The 26,316-nt window shown below is 48.9% G+C and overlaps 1 protein-coding gene across 2 annotated transcripts in view; it reads left to right on the plus strand.

Moving 5' to 3' along the window:
• Positions 1-26,316, plus strand: part of MED14 (mediator complex subunit 14) — a 1,766,813-nt gene that overhangs the window by 77,746 nt on the left and 1,662,751 nt on the right. For both annotated transcript variants that reach the window (XM_069636537.1, XM_069636538.1), the window contains exon 3: positions 12,483-12,588. In XM_069636537.1, coding sequence (XP_069492638.1) covers positions 12,483-12,588 — 106 coding nt within the window. The remainder of the gene's footprint in view (positions 1-12,482; positions 12,589-26,316) is intronic.

The following is a 26,316-nucleotide window of genomic DNA, read 5'->3' on the forward strand; positions in this document are numbered from 1 at the left end:
AGATGGTTACTCTTTCTCAAGTCCTCCAGGCCCTTCAACTTCAGGACTGGTTGGTGTCTCTCGACCTCAAGGACGCTTTCTTTCATGTGCCGATTCATCCCAAGCACAAGAAGTACCTGAGGTTTGCGGTTGGCGACTGGCGTTTTCAGTTTCAGGTCCTGCCGTTTGGATTGACCTCCGCCCCAAGGGTCTTCACCAAGCTCAAGGTGGTGGTGGCCGCGTATCTCAGGAAAGGGGGTATTCACATCTACCCCTACCTGGACGATTGGTTAATAAGGGCGCACTCTCCCGAGCAAGTCCTGGATCATCTGTCAGTCACCTGCCACTCCCTTCACAAGCTGGGCTTCTCCCTCAACTTAAAGAAGTCCCATTTGACACCAACTCGGAGGCTCCAGTACATTAGAGCAGTGCTCGACACATCCCTGGGGCAGTGTTCGCCTCCCCAGGCGAGGGCTCATCACATTCTGCAGATTGAGCACAAGTTTCAACATGCCCAAAGTCTCCTGGCGTTAGAGTTTGTGAGGTTGCTCGGCCTCATGACATCCTGCATTCTTATGGTGCCAGAGGCCAGGTTGCGGATGAGATCTCTGCAATGGGCTCTCAAGCTGCAGTGGTTGCAGTCCTCTGGCAGGATGTCGGACCCAGTTCAGGTGCCGCCCTCGGTCGCCCAGTTTCTTCTGTGGTGGCCCGTCAAAGGCAATCTGATGAAGGGGGCTCCATTTTGGCTACCCTGGCCGGAGGTGACGATCGTGATGGACGCATCCCTCACGGGATGGGGAGCTCATGCCAACGAGTTGACAGTCAGCGGTCGTTGGTCTCTGTCGGAGTCAAGACTCCATATCAATCTGTTGGAGCTGAGGGCCATCAGGCTAACCCTGAAGGCCTTTCTGCCGTCTGTGCGGGGGAAGAATGTCCTGATTCTGATGGACAATACAGTGGCCATGCACTACCTCAACAAAAAGGTGGGGGGCAGGGTCTCTCCCTCTGTGCATAGAGGCGATGCAGCTCTGGTTCTGGGCCATCCAGCAGGAAATTTCGATCTCGGCAGTTCATCTGGCCGGAGACGAAAACGTGGCGGCGGAAGCTCTGAGCAGGCAGAGCACAGTCTCTCACGAGTGGGAGCTGGCTCAGGAGATTCTCCTGGAGATCTTCGCCCTTTGGGGGACCCCTCAAGTGGATCTCTTCGCCTCCAGTGTCAACCGGAAGTGCGAAAGGTTCTGCTTGCTGGAATTTCCTCCAAAAGGAGCCTTAGGAGACGCCTTCGTGGTGGAGTGGTCGTTCCCACTGCTGTACGCGTTTCCTCCAGTCCCCGTCATCCCGCAAGTACTGCGGAGGTTACGGAGGTTCGGTTCCCGGATGATCCTCATTGCTCCAGTGTGGGCCCGGAGGACGTGGTACCCGGACCTTCTAGACTTGTCCATCTGTCCTCCACGTCGTCTTCCCTACCGAGACGATCTGCTCTCACGGGAGGGGGGTCAGGTTCTCCATCCAGAGGTCAGATCCCTCAATCTTCACGCTTGGCTTCTGAAAGGTTGAGGTATAAAGATTGGGACCTCCCTGAAGACGTGATGGAGGTGTTGCTCTCGGCCAGGCGGCCGGCAACAAAGTCTATGTGCCGTTGGAGAAAGTTCTGCGACTGGTGCAGAGTTCAGAATATGGATCCTTTTGAATGTGACATTCCCATGGTTCTGTCTTTTTTGCTTTCTTTGGCCCACAGGGGCTTGCAAGTGGGGACCATTAAAGGTTACCTGGCGGCGCTGTCCATAATTAAGCGCTCGTCTGAAGTGTTCCTATTTTAAGATTCCCTTAATTTCGCAGTTTTTGAAAGGGCTCACTAATGTGTTCCCTCCGTCACCTTTTTTGATGCCAGGTTGGGATTTGAACCTTGTTCTTAAGTTTCTTATGGGTGCTCCGTTTGAGCCTTTACATTCTTGCCCTTTGAGGCTGTTAACTCTGAAAACTGTTTTTGGTTGCGGTTACTTCCGCTTGCAGAGTGAGTGAGTTACAGGCACTTTCAGTTAAGACACCCTTCACTGTGTTTCACAAGGACAGGGTTGTCCTTAGAGTTCGTCCTTCTTTTCTTCCGAAGGTGGTTTCGGAATTTCATTTGAGCCAGAAGGTTGTTCTTCCGGCGTTCTATCCTCCACATCCTGGTAAGGAAGAGGAGTGGCTCCATAGGCTTGATCCTAGGAGAGCGTTGAGCTTTTATATTTCGCGCATGTCCCGGGTCAGAGTGGACGATCAACTTTTCATTGGTTACGCTGGAAAGCGTTTGGGACAAGCTGTGACGAAACAGACTTTGTCTCGTTGGATTATTTTAGCTATCTCCGAGCGTTACCGCTTGGCGGGGTAGGGATCCTCCAGCTGGCTTGCGAGCCCATTCTACCAGGGGAGTGGCTGCGTCTACTGCCCTGCAGAGGGGAGTTCCTATTTGTCACATCTGTGATGCAGCCACCTGGGCTTCAGTACATACTTTTGTACGTCACTAGTCCCTCGATTCCATCAGAGGGGAAGATCTGGCCTTTGGCAAGGCAGTTCTCTATTCCGCAATTTGATTGGGCATGCTAAATTTGTATTCTAAATTCTTTCCCGCCTCATTGCTTGGTACTGCTTTGGGATTCTGTCATAGATATGGAATACGTCGGAGGACCCAATTCCCTCAAAGAACAAGTTACTTTCTTACCTGGTAACATTCTTTCGATGGGATGGTCCGACGATGTATTCTATATCGCTCCCTCCCTGCCTTCCCCGCTGCAGAATTTATTTTGCGATTGCAGCTTGCGTTCCGCAAGGCCTTTTGTGTCTGACTGGCAGAAAACTGGTGGCACACGTTCTGGGAAAAAACTATAACTGAGGCTATGGGCGTCATGCGTCCTACTTATCACATCGGGTGACGTCGGCCATCGGAGGAGGTCCTCGGGAACGGCGCATCGACGTCATCGACGCAGGACGCAGACGCCAAAGATTTTCCGAAGCAGCACAGCTGTGGACATTACCTGTCATAGATATGGAGTACGTCGTCGGACCATCCCATCGAAAGAACGTTACCAGGTAAGAAAGTAACTTGTTCATCTGGAGCGATGGACCAAGCTAACCGTATCATCGCTGGGCCGCCTAAATGCTATAAAAATGGTAATACTCCCCAAACTCCTGTATCAATACCAGATGCTCCCTATCACCATCCCGAGAACTCTCTTTGCAGACATGAAAATCATGCTCCTTAAATTTCTATGGCGAGGGAAAAAGCAGCGGATCGCCTACAATGCCCTAATCCAATCGAAGGAAGAAGGTGGAACAGGACTCCCAGACCTATACACATACTATTGGGCATCCCAACTGAGAGCCCTGGTCCCACATCTGAGAGTAGACAAACAAAAACAGTGGGTTGCCATCGAAAACCACCTAATGTGCCCTGTAACCCTCGGAGTGGCTCTGGGCACTAAAGGCCTTCCCCAACAGTGTATTCAACCACTTTGAATTGGGAGCACTCTTATAGCTCTGGTGGAACAAGGGGGAAGTGAGGGGACTCACGACATGGCCATCTCCCCAGAGTTGCATATGCCCCCCCCCAATTAGGAATGGAATCCAAGCCCCCCATTGCTACCAGAGAGGGTATGAAGCAGGACTAGAAAGAGTGGGAAAATGTGTCAAAGCCAATGATGTCTATCGATTCAGGACCTGGAAACAGGACTGCAAAATCAAACCTCTTGGAGTGTTCATGCACCTACAACTAAAATCGTTATCCTCGAAGTGGAAGGAGAAAATCCAGAGGGACCTCACCTCAATGGAGAACATTTTAAGTGAATCCCTCGCAACCAAGGACCTCATCTTGCAGCTATACAGATCGCTACTGAGCTCAAAAAGAAGCAACCTTGACGCCCTGAGAAACAGATGGGAGAACGACATGGATTCAATGATGACTGATCGGCTTTTGTCTCAAATGTGCAAATCTGCATATAAAATCTCCCTCTTGGCCCAGTATAAACTGCACAGAATAGAATTGCTGCACAGATGGCAGTATGACCCTAAAAGGCTATCCAAAATGTTCGAGCAAACAAGCCCCAATGTTGGAGAAGATGCAGTGCCCAGGTGGACTACTGGCATATGTTGTGGTCTTGCCCGAAAACCTAGGCATACTGAAAGAGGTGCTGGCTTGCATCAGAAAAGTGGAAGGGATCACCCGAGAGTGTGACCCCAGACTGGTGCTATTACGCTTGGAGGAGCAGGAAAATCGGTGGAAGCGTGTCTCCCATATGACACACTTCCTACTTCTAGCAGCAAGGGCCTGCATCACCATTAACTGGAAATCAGACTCTCCCATCAGAGTCAACCTGGGCCCAGAAAGCTAGAGAACTCTGAGATGGAGAATATCACAGGTGCCGTCCACGAAATTAGCCCAAGCAGAGAAATGGTATGGGCGCCCTTCCTCGATGCCTACAAGTGAAATGAGGCCTAGAAACGATACCCCAAAGGATTAAACACAACTGCCCTTGTGCTACGCAACAGTGACTTGTTTTGTCTCAAGGGGGGGGGGGGGGGGAGGAGGTGGATTACAGTTTAACCAAAAAGTATCTGAATCTTTTTTCTTTTTTATGTCTAGGCAAACACAAATATGTGTATACGACAGTTGATAATGTTGCATAAGAAAATGCTTAATAAAAAAATTTTAAAAATCTAGGATTGTACTTGTGGTTCCAGAACCGAATAGAATGGATAATGTTGGCATACATACACTAGAAAGATTTTGGAGCATGCACAGATCTGTTTAAATCCTCCTTTGCTCAAAACTGAAAATCTTAGGAAGGATGAAGCTGTAAAGAATTAAACTTGAAATATTCCTGGTGTATTGGAGTGGAAAAGTGGATGTTGGATTACAGTGGGGCAAATTTATTGCATTATATGATCCCCTTTGAATTTATACAAAGCCACCATTGACCTCAAAAAAGCACTTGAACAGTAAGGTTTTTCAAAGTGGGTTTTATTCACAAGTGCCAGTTTAAAGTAAATGCAATTATCGTTTTTGGGCCATAGGCTCACAAAAGAGGGCATGATCCCATGTCTGGAAATGTTGAATGCTATTATGGTGGTAAAATTGCCAACCAACAAAGATGAGCTGATATCCTTTTTAGGCTTAATAGAGTTTTATTCCAAATTTGTGGGCAGTCTTGCGGTATAAAAAAACAAATCCCTTACAGCTTTGCTTAAGGAGAGGAAAGAGTTTGGTTAGGGTCAAGAGGAAGAGACTGCTTTCAGGGGTCTTAAGGAAGGAATAGTGAATGCACCTACTTTGCATAGATTTGACCCATTGGCGTACACAATTGTGTCGAGGATGCGTGTGTGTCAGGGTTGGGGCAGTCTTGAGCGAGGTCAGGTATGCAAAGAAGTACTGGCGTCTTTTGCATCTAGAACTTTATCTGACACAGAATCAAGCTATTAGACCATCGAACGAGAAAGCCTTGCATGTTATATTGGCCCTCTGTGTATTTTAAGACTTACATTAGGGGCATACCTCACAAAATCAGCAGTGACTATATGCCTTTGGCACATTTGTTTTCTACAAAAGGATCAGGTTTAGTGACCCCCAGAATAGCTAGGTAGTTAGCAGCATTACAGAGTTATAATTTCACTGTACAGTATATTTCTGGGAAATGTAATCTGGGGGCAGACTGTTTAGAGCATGTGGAGCCACAATAATAATAATAATAATAATAATTTAGCATTTATATAGCGCTACGAACCCTCGGGTATCTGAGCGCTGCTTATTATTACCCACAGCGTGTGGTGCTCCTTTATCGATTTCGGAAGGATGAAAGGCTGAGTTTGGCCCTGCCGGGATTCGAACCTGCGTCAGCAGAGTCTACACATATGTCAATCCGAGCGCTCTACTCGCTGTGTTATTGGACTAGCTATGAGTGGATTGCACAAATTAAGAGTTAGGTTTGTGATGTTTTTTCTAAAAAAGGTGTACTGAGAGGGTGTGAAAGAAGACCAAAAGATGAGGGAGGCTTTAGCAGGCATGGGGCACGGTTGGCGTTCAAGTGAAGTAAAGAATAGTCCCCATTCTAAATTCTGAGATGAGTTGCGCAGTTCGGAATGGGGTCTAGCTCGGGAGGGAGAGGAGGGTTCCCCCTTAATCCCTACATAGTGAATTTATCAAGTGTCCACAATGGTCATTTGGGAATAAGTCTTACTAAAAGACGATTGAGGTCAAGGTTTTGGTGGCCCGGAATTGATGCAATGGTAGAGGCTGAGGTGGGACATTGTATTCCATGTTCTGTAAGTGAAAAATCCTTAAACGCAAAGTGGAAACAGGCAGTGTGGATGTTTCAGATAGGTCTTGGGAGAAGATTGCAATAGACTTTATGGATGCCATGTGCAGGCTTCGGAAAGAGTATAGGTTTGCGATTATGGTAGTTGACTACGCTTCGAGGTGGTTCGAAGTCGAGTTCGTAGACAGCATATCAACATGAGCTGTAATTGACTGTTTGGAAAAGTTGTTTGCCAGGGAAAGTTTAAAAAAAAAATATTTTATTAATTTTGTTCAAACCAAACAACAATACAAACAAATCCAACACGCAGTGTAATTTACAACAATTCCATTAGATACCATTTGTATTTCCATTTTGCCACTGCTTCCCAAGTCCCACCCTCCATCATGAGCCTATTTGTACTTCACGTTCAGCATCTGCTACATGTGGCCGGGTCTCACTATCTTCGGATTCCGTCGGGTCCGATATAGATCCGAACAGTTCTGCTATTAATAATTTCCATGCCATAAAGGTACCCACTTCTTCCTCCCCACTCATGCTGCTCGCCTCCTGCCGTACTACCGTTTCAGCCTCCGCCCATTTCTGTAACTCCTTCCACCATACCTCCACCCGTGGCTTGTGGCATTTCTTCCATCCCATGGCAATCCTCCGTTTTGCTAGAACATATGCTAAGTTTCTCAGTTTCTCAACATGTTTAAGTTTCCGTGTTCTGGGGAACCCTCCCGGCAAGCAGGCCCAGGCCGTATCTATGACCAGCGTGACCCCTTTTGTTGCTAATTTTTGTGCCACTTCACTCCAGAAACTTTTGATTACTGGGCATGACCAAAACATGTGCGTTATGTTAGCGTTTTCCATGTCGCACTTAGGGCACGCCTGTCGCCCAGCGTTCCGGAACTTAGATTTCCTCAGAGGGGTCATGTATGCTCTATGCGTTATGTACAGCTGTATTTGTTTAAGTCTAGCGTTTCTTGACACTTTTTTGTGATATCCCAGGGTGCGTTCCCACATCCCATCTCCCATTGGGGCCCCCACCTCCTCCTCCCAATCAAGTCTCAGATGTGTCAATTCCTTCCCCACCTTGGTCATCACCATCTCATACAATCTAGAAATCTCATGCCCCCTTCAGATATGTCATATATTTCCCCCACAGTAGCATCTGGTTCCTCCGCCAACACTGTTTCAGGCCACGTTTTCCAAATTTTCTGAACCATCCTATGGTATGTAACATTGGCCAGTGTGTAATCCCACCTCCTCCCCAAGTTCTTCGAAATCTCTAATGGTGCCCTCTTGCCAGATGTCCCCTAACGTTACCAGCCCCACCGATTCCCAGTACGTTCTGATAATCGCCCTCAGCGGCTCGTCCCCTCCCGCTAATGCGACCGGCGGTACTTGCGGGGAGCACGGGAATGGGTCCTCCATCATCCGACACGCTCGACGCCACATTTTCCACCCCATCATTATTATTTTAGGGCGCTCCTTCATATCTGTCTCAGGCAACCATATAATTTCCCTTAAGTAAAATGGGGTGCAAACCCGCCCAAACAACCTATGTTCAGGGGTCACTTCGTCGGAGAGCTAATTGGCCACATATTGTAATTGACTTGCTATATAGTAGACCTCAAAATTGGGCAGCCTGATACCTCCCTTTTCGTAGAAGTTCTGCAACTTCCATAGTGCTACTCTATTCCGGGTACCATGCCATAGGAAGTCCCTGCATGTACTATTCAATTCAGTGAAGAACCTCTTGGGTATCATATCTGGGATATTATTAAAATAATGTAAAAGCCTAGGTAGGACCACCATCTTAAGCATTGCCCCCCCCGTCCCATCATGGCTAGGGGCAACTTCTCCCAAAACCTCATGCATTTCCGGATTTTCTCAACAGCTACCACGGTGTTGTGCTTATGTTCCTCTTCTGCGGTGTGATACACATCTATGCCAAGGTAACGGAAAGAGCCAGGCACCCATGGTATCTGTAACACCGGCAACCTTTCCTTCGGGGTACCCTTATAGCTACCTAGGGGGAATATACTGGATTTTTGAAGGTTTACCGCGTCTATTTCTCCATCACTTCAAGGATATATTAAAGATTCTCTTCTGGGTATTTTAGGTACAGTAATAAATCATCTGCATATAAGGATATTAGATGCCGCTCCCCCCCAACCTCAATACCTATCGTATCGTACTGTTGCCTGAGGTATATCGCTAAGGGCTCCAGGGCTAGAATGTAAAGCATCGGGGACCAGGGGCACCCCTGTCTGGTACCTCTACTAAGCTGCCATCTCTCGGATATCACTGATCCCGTTCAAACTCTGGCTAACGGCTCACTGTATAGCATTTTCGCCCACCTGATATACCCCGGCCCTACTTCGTAATCTCCCAGGGCCGCCAGCAGCCATGGCCACTTAACAGAGTCAAAAGCTTTTACTGCGTCTAGGGATACAATCGCCATTTCGCCTTCATTTCTATCCGCCCAGTCGATCACACGGTGGAGTCTCCTATGATTATGGGTTATATTCCTGTTCGGAATATAGCCCGTTTGATCCGGATGGATTAATTTACTAATTACTTTCCGCAATCTGTTTGCCAGGACAGCCGTCAGTATCTTGCTGTCCTGGTTCAGCATCGATAAAGGCCTGTAGGAGCTACAACTATACCACGGTTTATTGGGTTTAGGAAACGGTATTATGATCTCTTCTCTGAGTGACTCCGGCAACTTTCCCATCTCAAACGCTTCGTTAAGCATACATTGTTTGCCAGGGAAAGTTATCCCAAAGTGATAGTATCACGCAACAGTGTTCAGTTGGTTTCCAATGAAATTATGCAATATTTAAAACTTAATAGAATTCAAAACCATCGCACAGCCTTATACAATCCTAGAGCAAATGGCTTAGTGGAACGCACAAATTGCATAATCAAAGTATCCTTACAATTGTCTTTGGCTAGTGGGCTGGACTGGAAATAAGTTATACACGGCATGTTGATGGCAATCCTCGCGTATTAACAGGCTTATCACCATTCTGTATGATGAGAGGTAGAGATATGGGTTCTGATATTTTGCCGGATTGGTCAATGAATCGGCAAGAGAGTGTCGAGTAGGTGTGTGAGTAGGGAGAAGGAATACATGTGGGTGATATAGTAAGGATAAAGCTGGTCAGAGTACCCAAAGGATGTTCTCAATACTTCGTCCTAATTGAAAATACTAAAGTGGGTTAGAAACATGTGGTAACCAGCAAAGGAAAACGCTAGACCCGGAAGCATGGGAAGGTTCCAAGGGTTACATCACATACTTTGAATTGGGGGATGAATGGTATAGGATGTTCCCTTACAAGAGGAAAATGGGTGTGGAGGTGAATCCAAGGGTGTGATTAGCCCCCGGCGAGCAGAGAAGAATATCCAGTGATGATATAAACAGGTCTCAACCCACATGTAGTGGAAGGTGTGATCAGTGTGGAAGGGCAGAATGGTGGGAATGATACCACATCCCGCGTGAGAAAAAGACCAGTGAAATTTAAATATCATAAAAGTACAAGTATCCATTTTCAGTCCTGTTGCCCGGTGTATGAGCCATATGCAGATAAACTCTTATTTAAGTTGACCCATTTTTATTCCCATTTCATCAGATTTTCCAACTATTATTGGTCTATGTACGTATATTTGTTCAGCCTTTGCTATCCCTAAGGGGGAACGTATGTAGTATACATCGGTGCGCGAGATGACTCGCGCTGTTCTTCCTTGCGAAAGTCGCCCCCACACACCGAGTCTGGGATGCAATCTACAGTTCAGTGTCCATTTAACTGTCATATTCGTGTTGGCCCCTTGCTGACAAGAGGGTCTTTCCTTCTCCACGCACTTAGAATAAATATATGATAAACTCTAACAGGCCTATTTACATTATTTCAGTACTGTCTTCAGCATCTTCCTCATTCCCTGTCTCACTGCCTGCTTGGAGCGAATGGCTGACAGGGAACAGAAGTAGAGAGATGGTACAGAAAAAGCAGAGTGGGGGAATTAATGACTGAGAAATGGTGCAAGTGAGAGCGACTAACTCTGCTGCTCATCTCAAACATGTCCAGCCTGCTCCATATGGCACTGAGCAACAGGAGGGGGGGCGGGCTGTAACTCTGGAAAGTGTCTGATCCCACGTGGAGTTTAGGGGTTCAGAGCTTCTTGGTTGTTGCATAGCTTAACTCTATTGGTTGCGAGTGGTTACTGTGTTGCAGTACAGGTTTGCCATTTCTGGGATCATATGTATTATGGAGATGGGGTGCATACGCTTTGAAGATGCCAGACTCGGTTATGTCTAAGCTATGCTATATCAGTGCTGCACCATGTCCTGTTGTTGCAGGATATGCTTATGCACCCCTTCCTCACCCATGCCCATTCTGGCACTTCACATAATGACATTTCCGGATACTTCCAGGGTTTCAGATGATTTTTATGTGGATGCAACTGACATGTTTACTCTACCAGTGGCCATAAACAACAATAAAAAAGTGTTGAACCTTTTCCTATTTGCTTCTGCTTACAAGGGGAAGGTAAGACAAATCTACGATTATCAAGGCGCAAATAACATCACTGGGTTTACAATTTTATTTTATCACCATTTTATTGTATCTTCCTGCCTGGGAAGATGGATCAAATAACCCCTCGACTTTGTGGCTTTCAAGGGATTCAGGACTGCCTCCTTCATTACTGTTATCCTTCAGCTCCACCGTGTTCTCAGATAAGAGTGAAGTTACTTGAGCTGGAGCTGATGGTGGTTGCAAGGCCACAGTGGAATCTAGGGTTTCATCTCTGTAACCCTTCTATCCAAATTGTGATTCTGCGATGTATCTGTGCTCCTCTGTAGAATGGTGACTGGCTTTGTGTTGTAGATTTCAACTCCTTCAGGAGATGACACCTGTAGTTTGTGTGGTCTGTACCAATGGTGTTTGCCCCCTGCAACACATTCTCTTTTGCTTAAGCGCCTCTCCTCGTTCTTTTTTTTCTTTTATCAAGGTGATGGTGGCAGTGGCACCCTTATTTATCCCTGTGACTTTTTAAAGTAAATTGGGTAATCATTAAGCAGTTAAAGTGCTGCCATTAAAAAGAGCTGCACAAGATAACAGTGCAAGAGCGAGGGACTGAGATGTTCGCCACTGTCGTGGAGAAGAATGAGATTCATTTATAGTTCTTTGGATACAATTATATTCTTTGTTTCCGGCATGGTTAGAATGGAAATGCAAGTGTAATCTTGCAATGTTAGTTTGCGGCTGTAGGCACTTGAAGTATACCTAGCAGTGAGGGTTTTTGGTTGCAGATCGCAGCAAAATGTCGTACCCATGAGATTCTTCATTTACCCTGCTTATAAACCGGTATCCTGGAACACAGTGCACCTTATGGCAGTACATTTTTCCAGAAGGAATGGAAAGCAGCACACACTTTCTCCTGGAACCTTTACGTGGTGCTTCCCTGTTTGGCATGTAGTACAGAGTGCTTTACCTTCTTTTTTTCAAAATCCCACTAGAGGTTGAGAGAGTACTCAATTTCCTTGACATTTGCCTTCCTCCCAAGTTCTGCTTTGGTGGAAGAAAGTTATTCAAACGACAGCTAAACACATATATTTTGCCATAATAACTCACACTTTAACCACTGTAAGTTTGTTCTCAGTTTAGCACCAAGAAGTCATGCAAGAAAAAAACGTCTTAAAAGAAAAACATGATACAAGCAAGCTGATTGTAACGCATGGGGCTTATGTCCAAGAAAGCAGACAGCAAAGGCCTTTATTGCCTGATTGATGGATTTATCATGCATTATAGAGTGCTACCCTAAGGCAGGGATGGATATCTTCCTTTCCTAAAGGGCATGCTCATTTAGCACTGCGAGCTTTTTTATGGAATTGTGCCAGGCAAGAAATGTTGCTATTCATGGGGTATTACAGGATATGATACATCCCTGCAAAAAGTGGTGTGGGGGCAGGAGCTATGGTCTCCAGAATGAGTATGTTTGCTATTGTGAGTAAATTGCAGTTGATCATATTCTTAAATATTTACTTCCGGTTTACTGTGTCATGTATGCTATTTCTATTTGATTGAATAGTGTGTCCTAACTGCTGTCTCTTGAAAGTAGTTTTGTCTTGCAGAAACAGTTGTACGGTTTGGTCCTGTTATACGTTTTATTCTGCGTTAAAGTTCTGCACTGTTTCAGGTAAAACTTGAATTTTTCTTATAGGAAGATAGAAATTGTGCAGTTTGCAAGCCGGACACGTCAGCTCTTTGTGCGTTTGTTAGCCCTGGTTAAATGGGCTAACAATGCTGGAAAGGTGGAGAAATGTGCAGTAAGTGTTTTTTTTTTTTTTAAAGAATTTTGTTGGGAGATGCCAAAAATGAAAGTTTCTGTAGGGCTAAACACTGATATAATTTACGGTTTCACAGTTGTTTACTATTGATTGTCTTTGTGTTAAACTGAAATAACCACAAATATTTGTTAACTTAAGTGTACTGTCTGCGTAACAATATTTTCTTAAAGATGACGACTTTCTTTTGCACTGTCGCTTAAGATTTTTTTAGGTATGACAAGTGTTTACTCTTGTAGTAATTTTCTGTTTTAAGTTTTGTGTAGGTAGAAGTAAGGTTTTTATACATATTTACTTAACATGCTAATTCTAATGCACAGTTATGGACGGAAATCGACTTTGTACACTTTTTTAAACCTGTGTCGAAACCCTTCAGATTAAGAGGTCTGTTATTGGTCTGTCCCCTGGCCTGCCCATTAACTGCAGGTAAGCACATCTCTGCCAACAGGGTCCAAATGTTAATTTGCTAGTTAATAGCCAGGCATTAAAGCCCTTTGTCCCATGGCATCCATGCTATTTATTCACATGCACCGAGCAATCAATTTCTATTGCTACATCCCGTTCCCTTTCTTTGATACTTCTGGGACACACATGGGACGGGACTGGAGTATTTTTTTGTGGCCCTAGAACAAATGATTTAAAAACAAAAATTTGAAAACACCTCAGGTCCCACCTCCCCATGCACCAACTCTCTAGGCCTTGCCTTTGAGTTATTTACTCTGTGATGTTGGGATTGGGTGTGTAATAGCAGGGGCGAGCATTTCACCACCCTTTTTCTTCCTTTCCTTTATCTGATCTTTTCTTAGTCTTTCTCGCCTTGTCTTGAAAACTGCAGTAGTTTTCCTCTCCATCTGTGCCTGGACAAAAAGGCTTTTTCTTCTTCCTGCGGATGTTACTACACGGCTTTAGACCCACATTCACTCTGTCTTCAATGTTTGAGGGATGAACACGGTTGATCACTTGTTCTTATTCCAACACACTTACGGTTTGTGCTCTCGGTCGTCTGCTCGAGTGCTGGGAGGAGTTTTTTGCCATCTGGCTCAGTCCTCTTCGAGACTGAATCACTGAGAAGTGACAAACCAATAAGTGATATTGTCTTCAGAGCATCCTGTACCGGATATCTCTTCCCAGAGATCCCTGGTCACAGGATGGGCCTTTCCAGTTCTAGCGTCACTGGGACTCATCCCGAGTTCCCTAAGGTGGGGGCTAATCAGGATTCCACAGTGTGCTCTCTGGTTCACTGATCAGGGGCTAAACTTGGTTCCCTGTGCTCTGACCAAGTAAAAAACTGGGAAGTCGGAGGGTTCCCCTCCTCCTTTAGGTGCTAGTTATTGGAGAGATCTCAACAGCTTCCTCACAGTGGGCTAATGATAGCCCCAGACACAACAAGATTACCCCTTACAGGGCTAAACATACCACAACTCTTTCTGATGCTCCCTCGGTGATGGCTAATTCGATCACTGGTTCATTCAAGGCTCCCTTGGAATGGCTAATTTGACAAAAGTTCAGCCTCAAGACGTTCTCAACCGGCCAAAGGCTTCACATTTGTGTTGCCATTTTCAGAGCACAATCTCATTTTGATGAAGTCAGAATTACTGCATCCTTCATCTAGGCTGGTGTCCTCATTACTACATAAGATGGCGGAAACAAGCTATGTCTCATGTAGTGAACCTTCAACCTCAGTGGATAGAACTCTTAACCCCCAATGTCTAATCCTATTGCTTCATTAAGTAGGGATCAATTTGCGAAGAGTGGAATTGTTACTGGCTCCCACGTCTTCTATGTGGATCTGTGGTTGGTTAGGCCGACAGCTGACATCAATATAGTCTGGGTCTTGGCCTCTGATACCTCGGAGACCAATGACTCGGTCAAGAAGAATTGGGTTCTCCCTAATTTTATGTTCTTGGCGGGCAGGGGGGTCAATCTTGCAAACAGGGAGGGAAATCTGGCACAAAACAAAACTACAAGTTTGACTACCCCTCTCTTTATTCCAAATTTGTAGGACAGGACAATGCACGTTAAACCGCTATTCATTCATCTAGCGGACAGACAAAAAGCTCCACAAAGCTGCTACTAGGCTTACAAAAAAATCAATCAATTTATGAATACAAAAAGAGTAATCTAAAAACACTTGGTAAAAAGAACATGATAAAACAAAAGACTGTTAATGTAACAGAGGGCAAATCGGTGACTAACACTCATGGAGAAAATCAGTATGTCAGAAGGTAATCAGAAGAAAATCATGAAAACATTTGTATTGGACATTATTCTCAGTAATATGACGAAACACAGTTGTTGCTGTATGTATTTTTAAGTTGTAGTACTTGTCTGTCTAATACCTAAAGTGAGTCACACAATGTTTTCTGGAAGACCCTTCATGGGGTTTTCAACATGAATGCACGAAGCGTGATCTTAGCTCTTCATAAAAAGTCGACATGTTTCGCCCTTCAAAGTCCATACTGCGCTATCGCTAGTGCCATTGGTGGGAGGATGTTTTCCATGCTATTCCACTGGCTTACCTGAAGGACTTTGTTGAAGAGAACCACCGTCAACCTGTAGGTAACTCTTCTTTTCAGGGCACCTTGGCCAGCAGACTCCTTTCCGGGGCCTTCTGGTACTGGGAAGGGGTCAAATAGACTAGCTTAGTGGGAATCATCCCGTGGAAATCGACTATCTGGATAAGGGCGCTCACTCTGACATAACCTTATATCAGTACTTAAAAAACCTGCAGCCCACAAACCATCCTTCACCCAGTGGCCTAATTTCACCCCAAGCCCTTTGCAGTGATTTGCCCCTTTCAGGTTCACAAAGCCAATCTACCAGACCACTCTAAGTGTTAAGTAAATAAAGCAGCAAGGAGCTGCGGTAGAGCTTCTGCTCATGCTTCTCCTCAGCCACAACATCTACTACCTCTATTGAGATACCTACTAAATGATGGCCGGGGCTGGTAACATGGAATGTTGATGCCAGCGTGCTTCGGCGTGCCACAAACAAAATAAATAAAAGTCAAACAACTTGGATTCAGGGAGTGAAGATTTTCTTTTTTGCAACTTTCCCTTTGTAGTTTCCTATGGAACCCCAGTCTTGTTTTCTCTTTTTCTATCCCGTTATGACTTTTTGAAGGGAAGGTAGGCCTCCAGCTTCATTTCTTTTGCCGTTTGCTCACATGTTATTGGGAGCTTATCAGTCCTTTAGACTATCGGCACTGAAAATCATTGTTTCCATTTTGAATTCTTGTATTTTTAACCTTGCACACATCTTGCAATGGGGATACTTTAGTATCACCGTGGCTTTTTACACATGGGATTTTACGTTACTTTTATATGTGCCTAAAGTCAAGCTGGTGGCAGCGGTTACATTTGTACTGTTTTAGCATTATTTTTGGTGTACACATTCACGTTTACCGTGTATGGCTACTAAACACAGCTAGTGCCCTAACGGGGCCGTGACACAAGATTTTTGTTTTGCTTGTTCATTGGCCATATTGTAGTTTGCCCTTCTTCCTGCACTCTCCAGTCAGGAAAGGCTATATAAAATCATGCATTTCCCTGGGAAAGCTACTACTTTTGTGGGTTAGCGAGCCCTTTGTGTGTATGTATGGCCCAGGAAGGTGGCTGGGACTCTCTAATCCCAGTCCACATCCTTTCTACCAGAAAGCTTGCTTCTTGTGCAGGTGTGAAAACAGTAGTTGTCCCTGATTGGATAACTACTACCGGCTGTTTGAATGATGCAGATCTTACTCTTGCGTCCCGTCCCCTTTCCTCCATACTGCATGGGCGTCCCTTCCTAGGGACGGGTGGCGAAACCTTTTTCACCAGAAAAAACCTTCTTCCCCTTTAAATTTGGTGGCATGCGGGGGTGAGGCACTGGGAGCATGTTCTACCTTGACTCCGCCCTCTGGCGCCACATCTCAGTCCCCTTTTCCCCGTCGACGGAAACTGGCTGATTTCAACAGCGCTCCTGGGTTTGGCTTCGGCCATGTAATTTCACGTGCTCTTCCCCAGATACTTTTTTCTGTCTTAATGTCTTCTTTTATCAATCGGTTACTTGGTCCTCTGGCGCCACGATCCTCACGGGCGCATGTCGACTTCAGCAGGCTTCAGCAGATGTCCATCCTCCGAGGGCCTCTTCCCTACATCAGATCCCAACGCCCTTTGCCTCCGCTGCCTTCGCCCCGACCATGGATGGGAATGTTGTACCACGTGTGACGCACTCTCCTCATGTGCCCTGAAGAATACACTGGCTAGGTGGAGGGAGTTCTTCGAGAGGTAGCCTCCAGAGGACCTGAAGGACTTCATCAAACATCGATCAAGGCCCAAGGTATGGCTGCTCTTTTCCAGCACACCCCGCAAGTGAGACTCCTTTCCAAGGAAGCGCCCGAGCGGGAGTAAACCTTTCAGGTTCTCATACCAGCACGAATACTGAGGCTAATACAGCTACCGGCCGCCAGGCTGAGGGGTTTGTAAACTCTCCCAAAGATGGTGCTGAGGGACCAGAAGGTCCTTTTATCGGTGTACACCCGAGGGGCTAAGCCCTTGTACCGTCATTATGGCCGAAAGGGTGCCTGCATGCATCACTACCGGCGACTTTGCCGAGGGCAACACGCTTAACTGGTCTCGGCCTAATGTGCAGGGCAGGCCTCATGCTCCACTGTCAAGAGTCCTGGAGGAGGCTGGGCCCAGTGAGCCAAGCACCACGACTTCGGCACGTGGCATGCAGCTCGACAAGAGGGCCGACATGCCAAACAAGATGGCGGCTCTTTCGATACCTCCAGAGGAATGGCCCAGGTGGGTGAACGAGTTACAAGGTGGGACTGGGGTCAACCAGGTACGTAGGCCTACAGTTTATCTTTCGGCAGCACAGGTTCCCTCTGCAACCTGGACAGTATACGCATAGGCTCTAGCAGCCACCCGCGATCCCGTCAATATCTGCCACTCCTCCAGCCTGTGAGGACAGGTTTTTGAAAAGTTCCTCACCACCATGAAAACTCCTCAGATGGTGGCCATCCTCAGTGTTGCTATCAAGGACATGCTCCCTCTGGCCCGGCCGTCCACACCCATAGTCATTCCTCCCATGTCTCCAGCGCCGCAGGCCCCTGTGCAGCCACTGCTGCCCACGCCGGCTCCTTTGATTCTGGCTCCCCTGGCCCCCACAGTTCAGACGGTTCCGTACCAGCCTCCGATGCAGCCTCCAGCTCCGGTCTCCACACCCCAACCCTCGACACCCAGCACTCCTTCTCCTGCGCCAGAATAGTCGGACGCTCAGGTGGAAAACGTACGAGGAAGAAGACCCTGACGCACCATCTTCAGCCAAGACCTTCCACGAACGATGTGCAGGTCTGGCAGAGTACCTGGGTCTTTCTCAGCCCGAACTCGAGCAACCAGAGGCAGGGGTGCTCGCTGAGGTCCTCACTCTACGCCCCTCTGCTAGGATGGGGATCCCGATGCAAAAGGATGTTGTCGTCCTGGCCAAAAAGGGGTGGCTCAACCCCCACTCGTTCCAGCCGGTCAGTCGACGCCTGGACACCAAGGGGATACACTCTTGCTGTTGGCCCACCCTCAACCACACTCTTTGGTGATTGTTGTAGAGTCACTCTACTCAAAGCCTCAGTCGCTCTCGGCCACCTCGTCCTTGGCGTTGCCAGACAAGGTGGAGAAGATCTTGGAGGGGTACGGGAAGAAGCTGTTTTCCAACGCTTATCTGCATCAACGGCAAGCCAACTGGGATGCCATGCTGGCAGCCGTTAACCAGAGGCTTTTGTGGGAAATAGCAGACTTCTTTCCAGAAGTTCCGGTGCAGAGCCAAGCACGCTTCAAGGCGGGTCTAGGAGAAGCCAAGCTGGTAGAGCATTGAGTCCACTGTGGGCCACATCGATAGCTCTGGCCGGGCCATATGCATTTCCACAGACATAAGGACGGCCTGGCTTCGGGCTACTAAGTTTAACCCTGATGTCCAGGAGCACATATTGGACTTTCCGTTCGAGGCTAGTGACCTCTTTCACTCTGCCACCGACGAGGAATTAGATAAAAAGAACAGCTCGCAAACTGCGAGTCTTTATCCTAACGAAGGCCACGCCCAAGGCGTATACCCAGTCACATCAGCGCTCCGAATAGTGGCGGACGTTTGGAGGGTTCTGCGATTTCCTAGAACGGATGTCCAGGCAGCCTGACAGCTTGCTGAGTCAACAAGGGCACAAACAACAAAAAGGGGTGGCAGTAAGGGCTTTTTCGAGTCCCCCTCATCGGCATCAGCATCAGCCTCCGAGGGAAATAAGGCATGATCCGCCCCTTTGGGTCCCTGTGTCTCCGGGGGTGGCAGGCTTGTCATGACCCTTGCTCCTGGCCCTCACTGGCAAGTCAGCCTTCCAGTTAGGGCCAGGTCAAAGGCCTTAAAACCTCATCCAAGACTCTCTTGGAGTCAGGCTCATAACCATCATGAAGACCAACATTAGAATGGGACTATTTACTTAAAACAATTTAACTTGGGGGGGTTAGGGGGGGCTGGGAGGGGTTCAGCCAACATAGAGGCACACACATAGCTCAGTTACAAGGGACTGAGCTAAGTGGTCTAGTCTTGTGTTTGGCAGGCCTGGGACTATTTTACCTGGACTACTTTACCTGAGACTATTTAAACCGCACCCAAACAGCAGAACATGCTTTGCGTTCTGCTGTGGGCCGCGTAACGCTCACCGTGTCCAGTTCTTTGATGCCCGTTTACCTGAAACCAAGGACCTGCAGAGAGAGAAAGAACACTATGAAACTTACCTGGAACAGTATCCTGTCTTCAATCCATCGCCGACTTCAGTTCCACTCACCTGAAGGTACGAACTCCATCATCGGGCACTGCATGCATCCTGGAATACCATAACCTGGAAAGAGGAGAAAGAAAGACAACATTAGTAAGCGTTTACTCACGTTTCCTCCCGAATGAAGAAAGCCACACAATTCTTACCCGGGTAGTCACCTCCTGGTCAGTATCATCGCTGGACCATTACGGCGCTCACCGCAGAACATCGCAACCTGCAAGGAGAGAAAAGACACAGGTTAGCAATATAAAAAGGTGAAACAGCGCCGCGCATTGCGCATTACTCACTGGGCAGCATCGCTCACACCGTGCTTTCGCCTACCGGCCCATGCTCATCTTCAAACTGCATGACACACCAAAATACCTTTCCATACCTAAAAGGAAAGAAGCAAGACATTATTATTCGAACTAAGAGGAACATAAGAACTGCATATAAAGACTGTAAAGCATCAAACCTATGGAGTCGCAGCAGGCCTGGATTCCCACAGGGGGGGGCCAGTGAAGTAACTTGGTAGCTGCTCGCCCCCACATCTACGCACCCCTGCCACGAGGAGCAGGACGGATAATCCACCTTTTACAATTTTATGGTGAGGAGAGGGGCCAAGTGGGAGGAAGGAGTTGAGGCCAAGGGAGGTGGGAAAACATAGACAATCTGGTATTGAATCCAGTTCTCCTATATTGCAGACCCATCTTTAACCAGAGGCCTTACTTAAGGGATCGGGAGAGGGTTCGAGAGTGCAAATCATCCAACCAGGGCTGGGTGGCGTCCCGGTGTATACCAGGTGAGCGTAATGGCTTGCTCTTCACGCACAGTTCTGGCATCAGTATTTTGCAAACCCCCTGGATCCTCTCTGCAGTATCCAAAGGGTACGGCCTACTGATCCCTTTCTCCCCTCCCTCCTCCCCTCCCACAGATTGTGACAGCAGCTCTGTTGGCGGATAGTCGCTCGTCGAGAGCCAGGCAGTGGAAGAAGTCCCAACCTCCCAGCGAGAATTGGGATTCTATGCCAGGATTTTCGCCATATAGAAGAACACCCAGGCTGGCCTGAGAGTTGTGTTGGACCTTTCCACCCTCAACTTCTCCCTCCCTCTTAAAAATTCAAGATGGTTACGCCAGCACTCATAGCGGAGACATTGTGCAAGGGAGATTGGATGTGCTCCCTGGATCTGAAGGACGCGTATCTACACTTCCCAATTTGGCAGCCTCATTGTTTCTTCCTCCGGTTCAGGATCATGGGCTGCCACTTCAATATAAGGTTCTACCCTTTGACCTCAATTCAGCCCCTAGGGTATTTACCAGAATGATGAACGCAGTGGCCGCTCTCCTCAGAGCTCAGGGCCATCACGTCTACCCATACCTGGATGACTGGCTCGACCAGGCCTCATTTCCGGAGGCGGTTCTCCACACCTCCACCGTGCTCATGAACACACTCCACGACCTGGTGTTTACAATGAACCTCAAGAAGTCTCTGCTGCAACCCACGCTGAAGCTGAACTTCCTGGGCCTCATCTGGGACACCGGCTCCAAGAAGGTTTTCCCATGGGAGGACAAGATCAAAGCCATCAAGAGAGCCACTACTCGCTTCCTCTCCAGGTCTGTAACCTCGGCCTGGTGGTTCAAACACCTACTGGGTATTATGGCAGCGGTCCTGTTAGCCATCCCCACAAAAGACTCAGGATGAGGGGACTGCAGCTACACTTTGCAGCCTCATGAAATCAGGAGAGGTACTCGCATTTGGAGCCTGTGGACATTTCCACGTCTCTCCACCCGGACCTAATCTGGTGGTCCGCAGACATCAACCTACAGCGGGGCAGGCCCTTACGGTAGCCTCTCCCTCAGGTCACTGTCACAACTGACTCCTGCCTCGAGGGCTGGGGAACCACTCTGGACAGCTACATCGTCCATGGAGTCTGGACTCTACAGGAGCAGGAGTCCCACATCAACTGGCTAGAGTTGAAGGCCATATGGCTGGCTCTCGAGGCCTTCCTCCCTCTAATAGAGAGCAAGATGGTGCTTATCCAGACGGACATCTCCACCAGCATGTAGAATGTAAACGAGCAGGGGGCAGGGGGTGGGGTACCAGGTCCTGCCACTATGCAACCTCTTGGTCAGCATGTGTGAATGGTCTCTGGAGAACGACATCTACCTCGTGGCGGTCCACCTCCCAAGGGAATCCAACCTGGAAGCAGACGGGCTCTGCAGACTGGGGGCGCACAATTAAGAGTGGCAATTGAACGACCTGGTTACTTCTGTGTCCCGTCCCCTTTCCTCCATAGTTATGGCACATCTCTCCGTCCTGTGGGATGGGACCGGAGCACTTTGTAAAAAGCATCCAAAAAAATGTTTTCAAAAATGTGTCCTTCCTCTCTTTCTGCGCGGGGCCCGGCACGTGGCCGTAACCCTGCCCACCGTGGCTCCACATCGCCCATCAGTCCTTTTCTCCGCTCGTTCGGGACTGGACGCACTTGCATTCTCTGAAGATTTTCTTCCCTTTTCCCCTCTCTGGCTCTCACTAGCGATCGTGTACTAGTCTGTCTGTCGTTCAAACTAGACTTTCCGGATTGTTCATCGTGCTGCCGTCGTTTCGCGAGGGCGGATCCCCATCCTCTTTTTTAGAGTGCTTGGGTCCGGATCATCGTTGGGACTCCAGTTTTTACTGCAACTCCCTTTCGGTCCGGGTACTTCAACGTCGGTTGGAGCGGTGGGAGGAGGTGTTCGACAAACTCTCAGGGCACCCAGGCCGGGGGATACCTTTCCAAGTTCCTCTCGGGCCAGGAGGAGCGTTGATCGCTCTGTCACCGGGGTTCGCCCTGAGGTGCCCGTTGGGCCTAATAATTGTACCAGAGTTTTCTCTGAGGGTCCCCGTAAGGGGCCTGTGGATACTGGAGCACGCTCCGAGGCCCTTCCTGTGGGGGCTGTTTGTAGACCGAGTTCTACTGAATCGTGCAATACCGGAGCTTGCTCTGAGGCCTATCTGTCGGCTTCCCTCAAAAATAAGGCTGGGGTGCGTCCCGAGGCCTTGGCGGGGCTTGCTGTCTCCGAACGGATGTTCGAGGCCTGCTCTGAGAAGGCTGTTACCGGACGTGGGTCCGAGGTCCCTCTTTCAGAGGCTAAAGTTACCAACATTTCTGAGAGGCCTGACAAGGCCTTATCGCTGAAGGCTGTTTCTCACCGTTGCCGCTCTTTCGGCGACACCAGATCTCTTGAGGGGGGCAAAGAAGGAAAGTTCTTCTTTTACCGGCAGTGCAGAGCTCCTTCTTGGGAAGGCTAATTTGGCGGTTGCTATGTCGCAGAAACATTCGAGGCCTCATAGTACGGGCTCTGCCGAGGTTCCTTATGTCAAGGCTAAAGTTAAGACCCCTGATCCATCGACTGGGACCCCTGCCTCACTTCCTCAGGTGATGACAAAATGGCGCCCGTTCCCACCAGGACTGCGGCGGGCATTTTGGGTGCTACCCCTACAACTACGCCATTGGCCTCAGGTGTAGGGCTTGGTTCCTTGGGTGAACATAGAGTCCCTTGTGCGCATCCTTTTCGGCCAGTTTACGATTGGAACGCCCGGATGCCTCTTCCGCACAATGTTTTGTTGCCTGCGGGGTCGGCACCTTTGATTTATGTGGATACGTCGGTGGAGGGGCCTGTGTGGCACCCTTCCCCGTTACGTTCCTGGATTTGTCCACCTCATGAGAGGCCTCCTCAGGTTCCGAAACAGTCCCCAGAGGATGCCTTTTTCGGTAAATTTCAAACGCTAAGGCGTACCGACCCCATGAGGGAGTATTTCAAAGGGCTTTTTTAGGGAGATATGTCCACCCGTTCCTCTGGTGGTTCCGCCAGCGCCTCCCTTGCCTGCGGTGCCTCCCCCGACTCTTCCGCCATTGCCTCCATTGTTCCCTGTGGACAAGGCAGCGCGTGGCATGGTTCAGCAGGATCCTGACTTGTCGGATGATGCGCAGGGCGATCAGAACAACGAGGACCTGGCCTGCTCTATTAGAGCTTTTCATGCAGGGTCTGGGAAAAGCCACACTCTGGACTTTTTGTCAATAAAAAAATTGACGCGAGATACACAGGCTGCATTCTTCGGAAGAGGTGGCCCTGTCGTCTTGTCCGCCCCCCTCCTCCACAGTGGTGGCCGCGGCCACTTTGCAATCCAGACCTGCAGCATCCTCTTCCACGACGGCTACTCAGGTTCTGGGAAAGGAGGACAAGCTCCGTGACTCCTTTGGGAGGAAAATCTTTGCCAGCTCGGCCTTGCAGCTCAGGCAAGCCAACGCCGAACTGGTGTTAGCGGGAACTAATATGCAGATGTGAAAAGGTCTTTCGGAGTTTGAGGAGTTTATCCCGGTCGAGAAGCTGGAAGACTTTAAAGGGGGTTTATCCAACGCCCGGGTCTTGGCCGAGGATCTCCTGGAGGCTGCAGCTCATCACGTAGACACCTCGGCTCGGGGCCTTATGCTGGGGGTTGATACCTCACGGCAGGCGTGGTTGCATGCAACTACATTCTCAAAAGAAGTGCAGGACAAGATGTTGGACCTTCCTCAATGGGAAGGAGCTCATGCATTCTACAACAGATGTAGAGCTCACCAAGACGAAGGATAGCACTCAGACAGCGAAGTCCTTGTCGGTCCTTGTTAAGACTCCTTTCAAAACCCAGAGACCGTTGTCGCAAAGTAACCTTCCTCTGGCTTTAGGGGCTTCCTCGACGGAAAATCTCGCAGAGTGGATAGCCCTGCGGGGAACAACCGCCATAGGCAACAACGGACGCAGTTTTTCTCCTGCTCCTCAGCCTCCTCCTCGGGTTCAGGTGGCAACACCACAGAAAAACCTACTAAATGAGGGTTCTCTGCGCTCGCACGAGACCCCCGGTGGGAGGACGCATTGCGTCTCATTGGGAGGCGTGGCAGACCATCACAGAAGACGGATGGGTCTTGTCAGTCGCACGGGCGGGCTTCCGCTTACCACTACCCCCTACCCCACCCGTCAACCCTCCTTTTCAGCTACCGGGCTCGCCCTCCCTCAAAGCCGAGGTTCAGAAACTTCTGGACCTCAGAGCTGTGGAACCCGTTCCTCTCGGGGAACGAGGGGAGGACTTCTACTCCCAGCTGTTTACGGTGTCAAAACCCAACCAGGCTGGCCTGCGCACCATCCTAGACCTTTCCCAGTTCAATCTTTTCCTACCCCAAGAGAAATTCAAGATGATCACGCCCAGCCAGATTGGGTCCTCCTTGCAAATGGTCGATTGGCTCAGTGTGGTGGATCTTCAGGATGCGTACATGCATATTCTGATTTGGAACCCACACAGGAGATATCTCCGTTTCTCTCTGGGAGAGGAACACTTCCAGTTCCGAGTGCTTCCTTTTGGCCTCAGCTCGGCGCCGCTTGTCTTCACGAAGATGATGTCGGTGATTACGGCCTATCTTCGTCTCCAGGGTATCCATGTGTATCCATATTTGGACGACTGGCTCTTACGCAGCCCTTGCCCGCTGGAAGCAGGGGGCAATCTTCAGTCTCTCCTTCAGCTCCTGTTCCATCTTGGGCTGTCGGTGAACTGGCGGAAATCTTCCACGACGGTCTCACAGGACCTGATTTTCCTGGGTTTTCGCTGGAACACGATCGACTGCAGAGTGTACCTGACCGGGGACAGAATGGCAGATCTGTTAGCCACGTGTCAGATGTTTGCGCAGTCGGAGAGCATGTCGGCCTGGGGGTTCCAGAGGCTTCTGGGCCTCATGGCCTTGTGTGTGCTGGCTCTTCCTCTTGCTCGTCTCTAGATGAGACAGACCCAGATGGCTCTTCGGAGTTCTTGGCGTCAGGCTGTGGACCCGGATTCCAAGCTGATAATGATTACGGCTTCCATGAGAGTGGACCTGGAATGGTGGTCATCTCTCAGCAACCTGTCGGTGGGTGCGGGGTTTCAGGACCCAGCTCCTATGGTGACAATCACGACGGACTCATCCCTCCTGGGGTGGGGTGCGACGTTAGATCTTCTGCAGGTCTCGGACCACTGGTCGCCTCAGGACAAGCTCCTTCACATAAATCATCTGGAGCTTCTGGCGATCTTCCTAGCGCTCAGGGCGTTCAGACAGATCATTGCCAACAAGGTGGTCCACATATGCACGGACAATGTGGTGTTGATGTATTACATCAACAAGCAAGGGGGGGACGAAGTCTCCATCACCCCCCGCCCCCTCTCTTGGACCTGTCCATCCAGATTTGGGAGTGGGCCGTGCTTCATGTTGCCTGGCTGCTTCCAGTGCACATCCCGGGCCATCTGAATGTTACAGCGAATGCCCTCAGCCGGCGGACAGTGGTGAGCTACGAGTGGGAGTTGAAGGCGGAGGTCCTCTCGTGGATCTTCTTGCATTGGGGCACACCGGAGGTGGATCTCTTTACTACGGCGGTGAACAAGAAGCTTCCTCGGTATGCCTCCAGAGGGGGGCTGGGAGCCCCCTCTCTGGGGGATGTTCTCGAGATTCCATGGCACAACATGACAGATTATGCCTTCCCGCCTCTGCCTCTAGTCCATCGAGCAATTTGGAAGCTGAAGAACTTGGTGAAATGTTCCCTTCTACTCATAGCCCCCCCGGTGGCTTGCCAGGTTTTGGTTCTCAGAACTTCAACACCTGTCGGTGTATCCGACAATCCGGTTACCAGTGACCCCCGATCTTCTTCAGCAAGGGGGGGAACAGCAGATGTGGCACCCCTCCCCACAATCGCTCAGCTTGGCGGCATGGTGCCTGAGTTCAGGTCTTTAGAGCATCTTAACTTTTCTGCAGATAACATGTGTATTATCCAGGCAGCCAGGAAACCCTCGACCAGATCCCAATACAGGAGTAAATGGCTCAGGTTCTGTCATTGGTGTTTGGGAAAGCAGTTGGACCCAAGGGAGGCTACGATTGACACGGTGC

This window comes from Ambystoma mexicanum, chromosome 7p (assembly GCF_040938575.1).
Source record: "Ambystoma mexicanum isolate Mex_15411 chromosome 7p, UKY_AmexF1_1, whole genome shotgun sequence".
Taxonomy (NCBI): Eukaryota; Metazoa; Chordata; class Amphibia; order Caudata; family Ambystomatidae; genus Ambystoma; species Ambystoma mexicanum.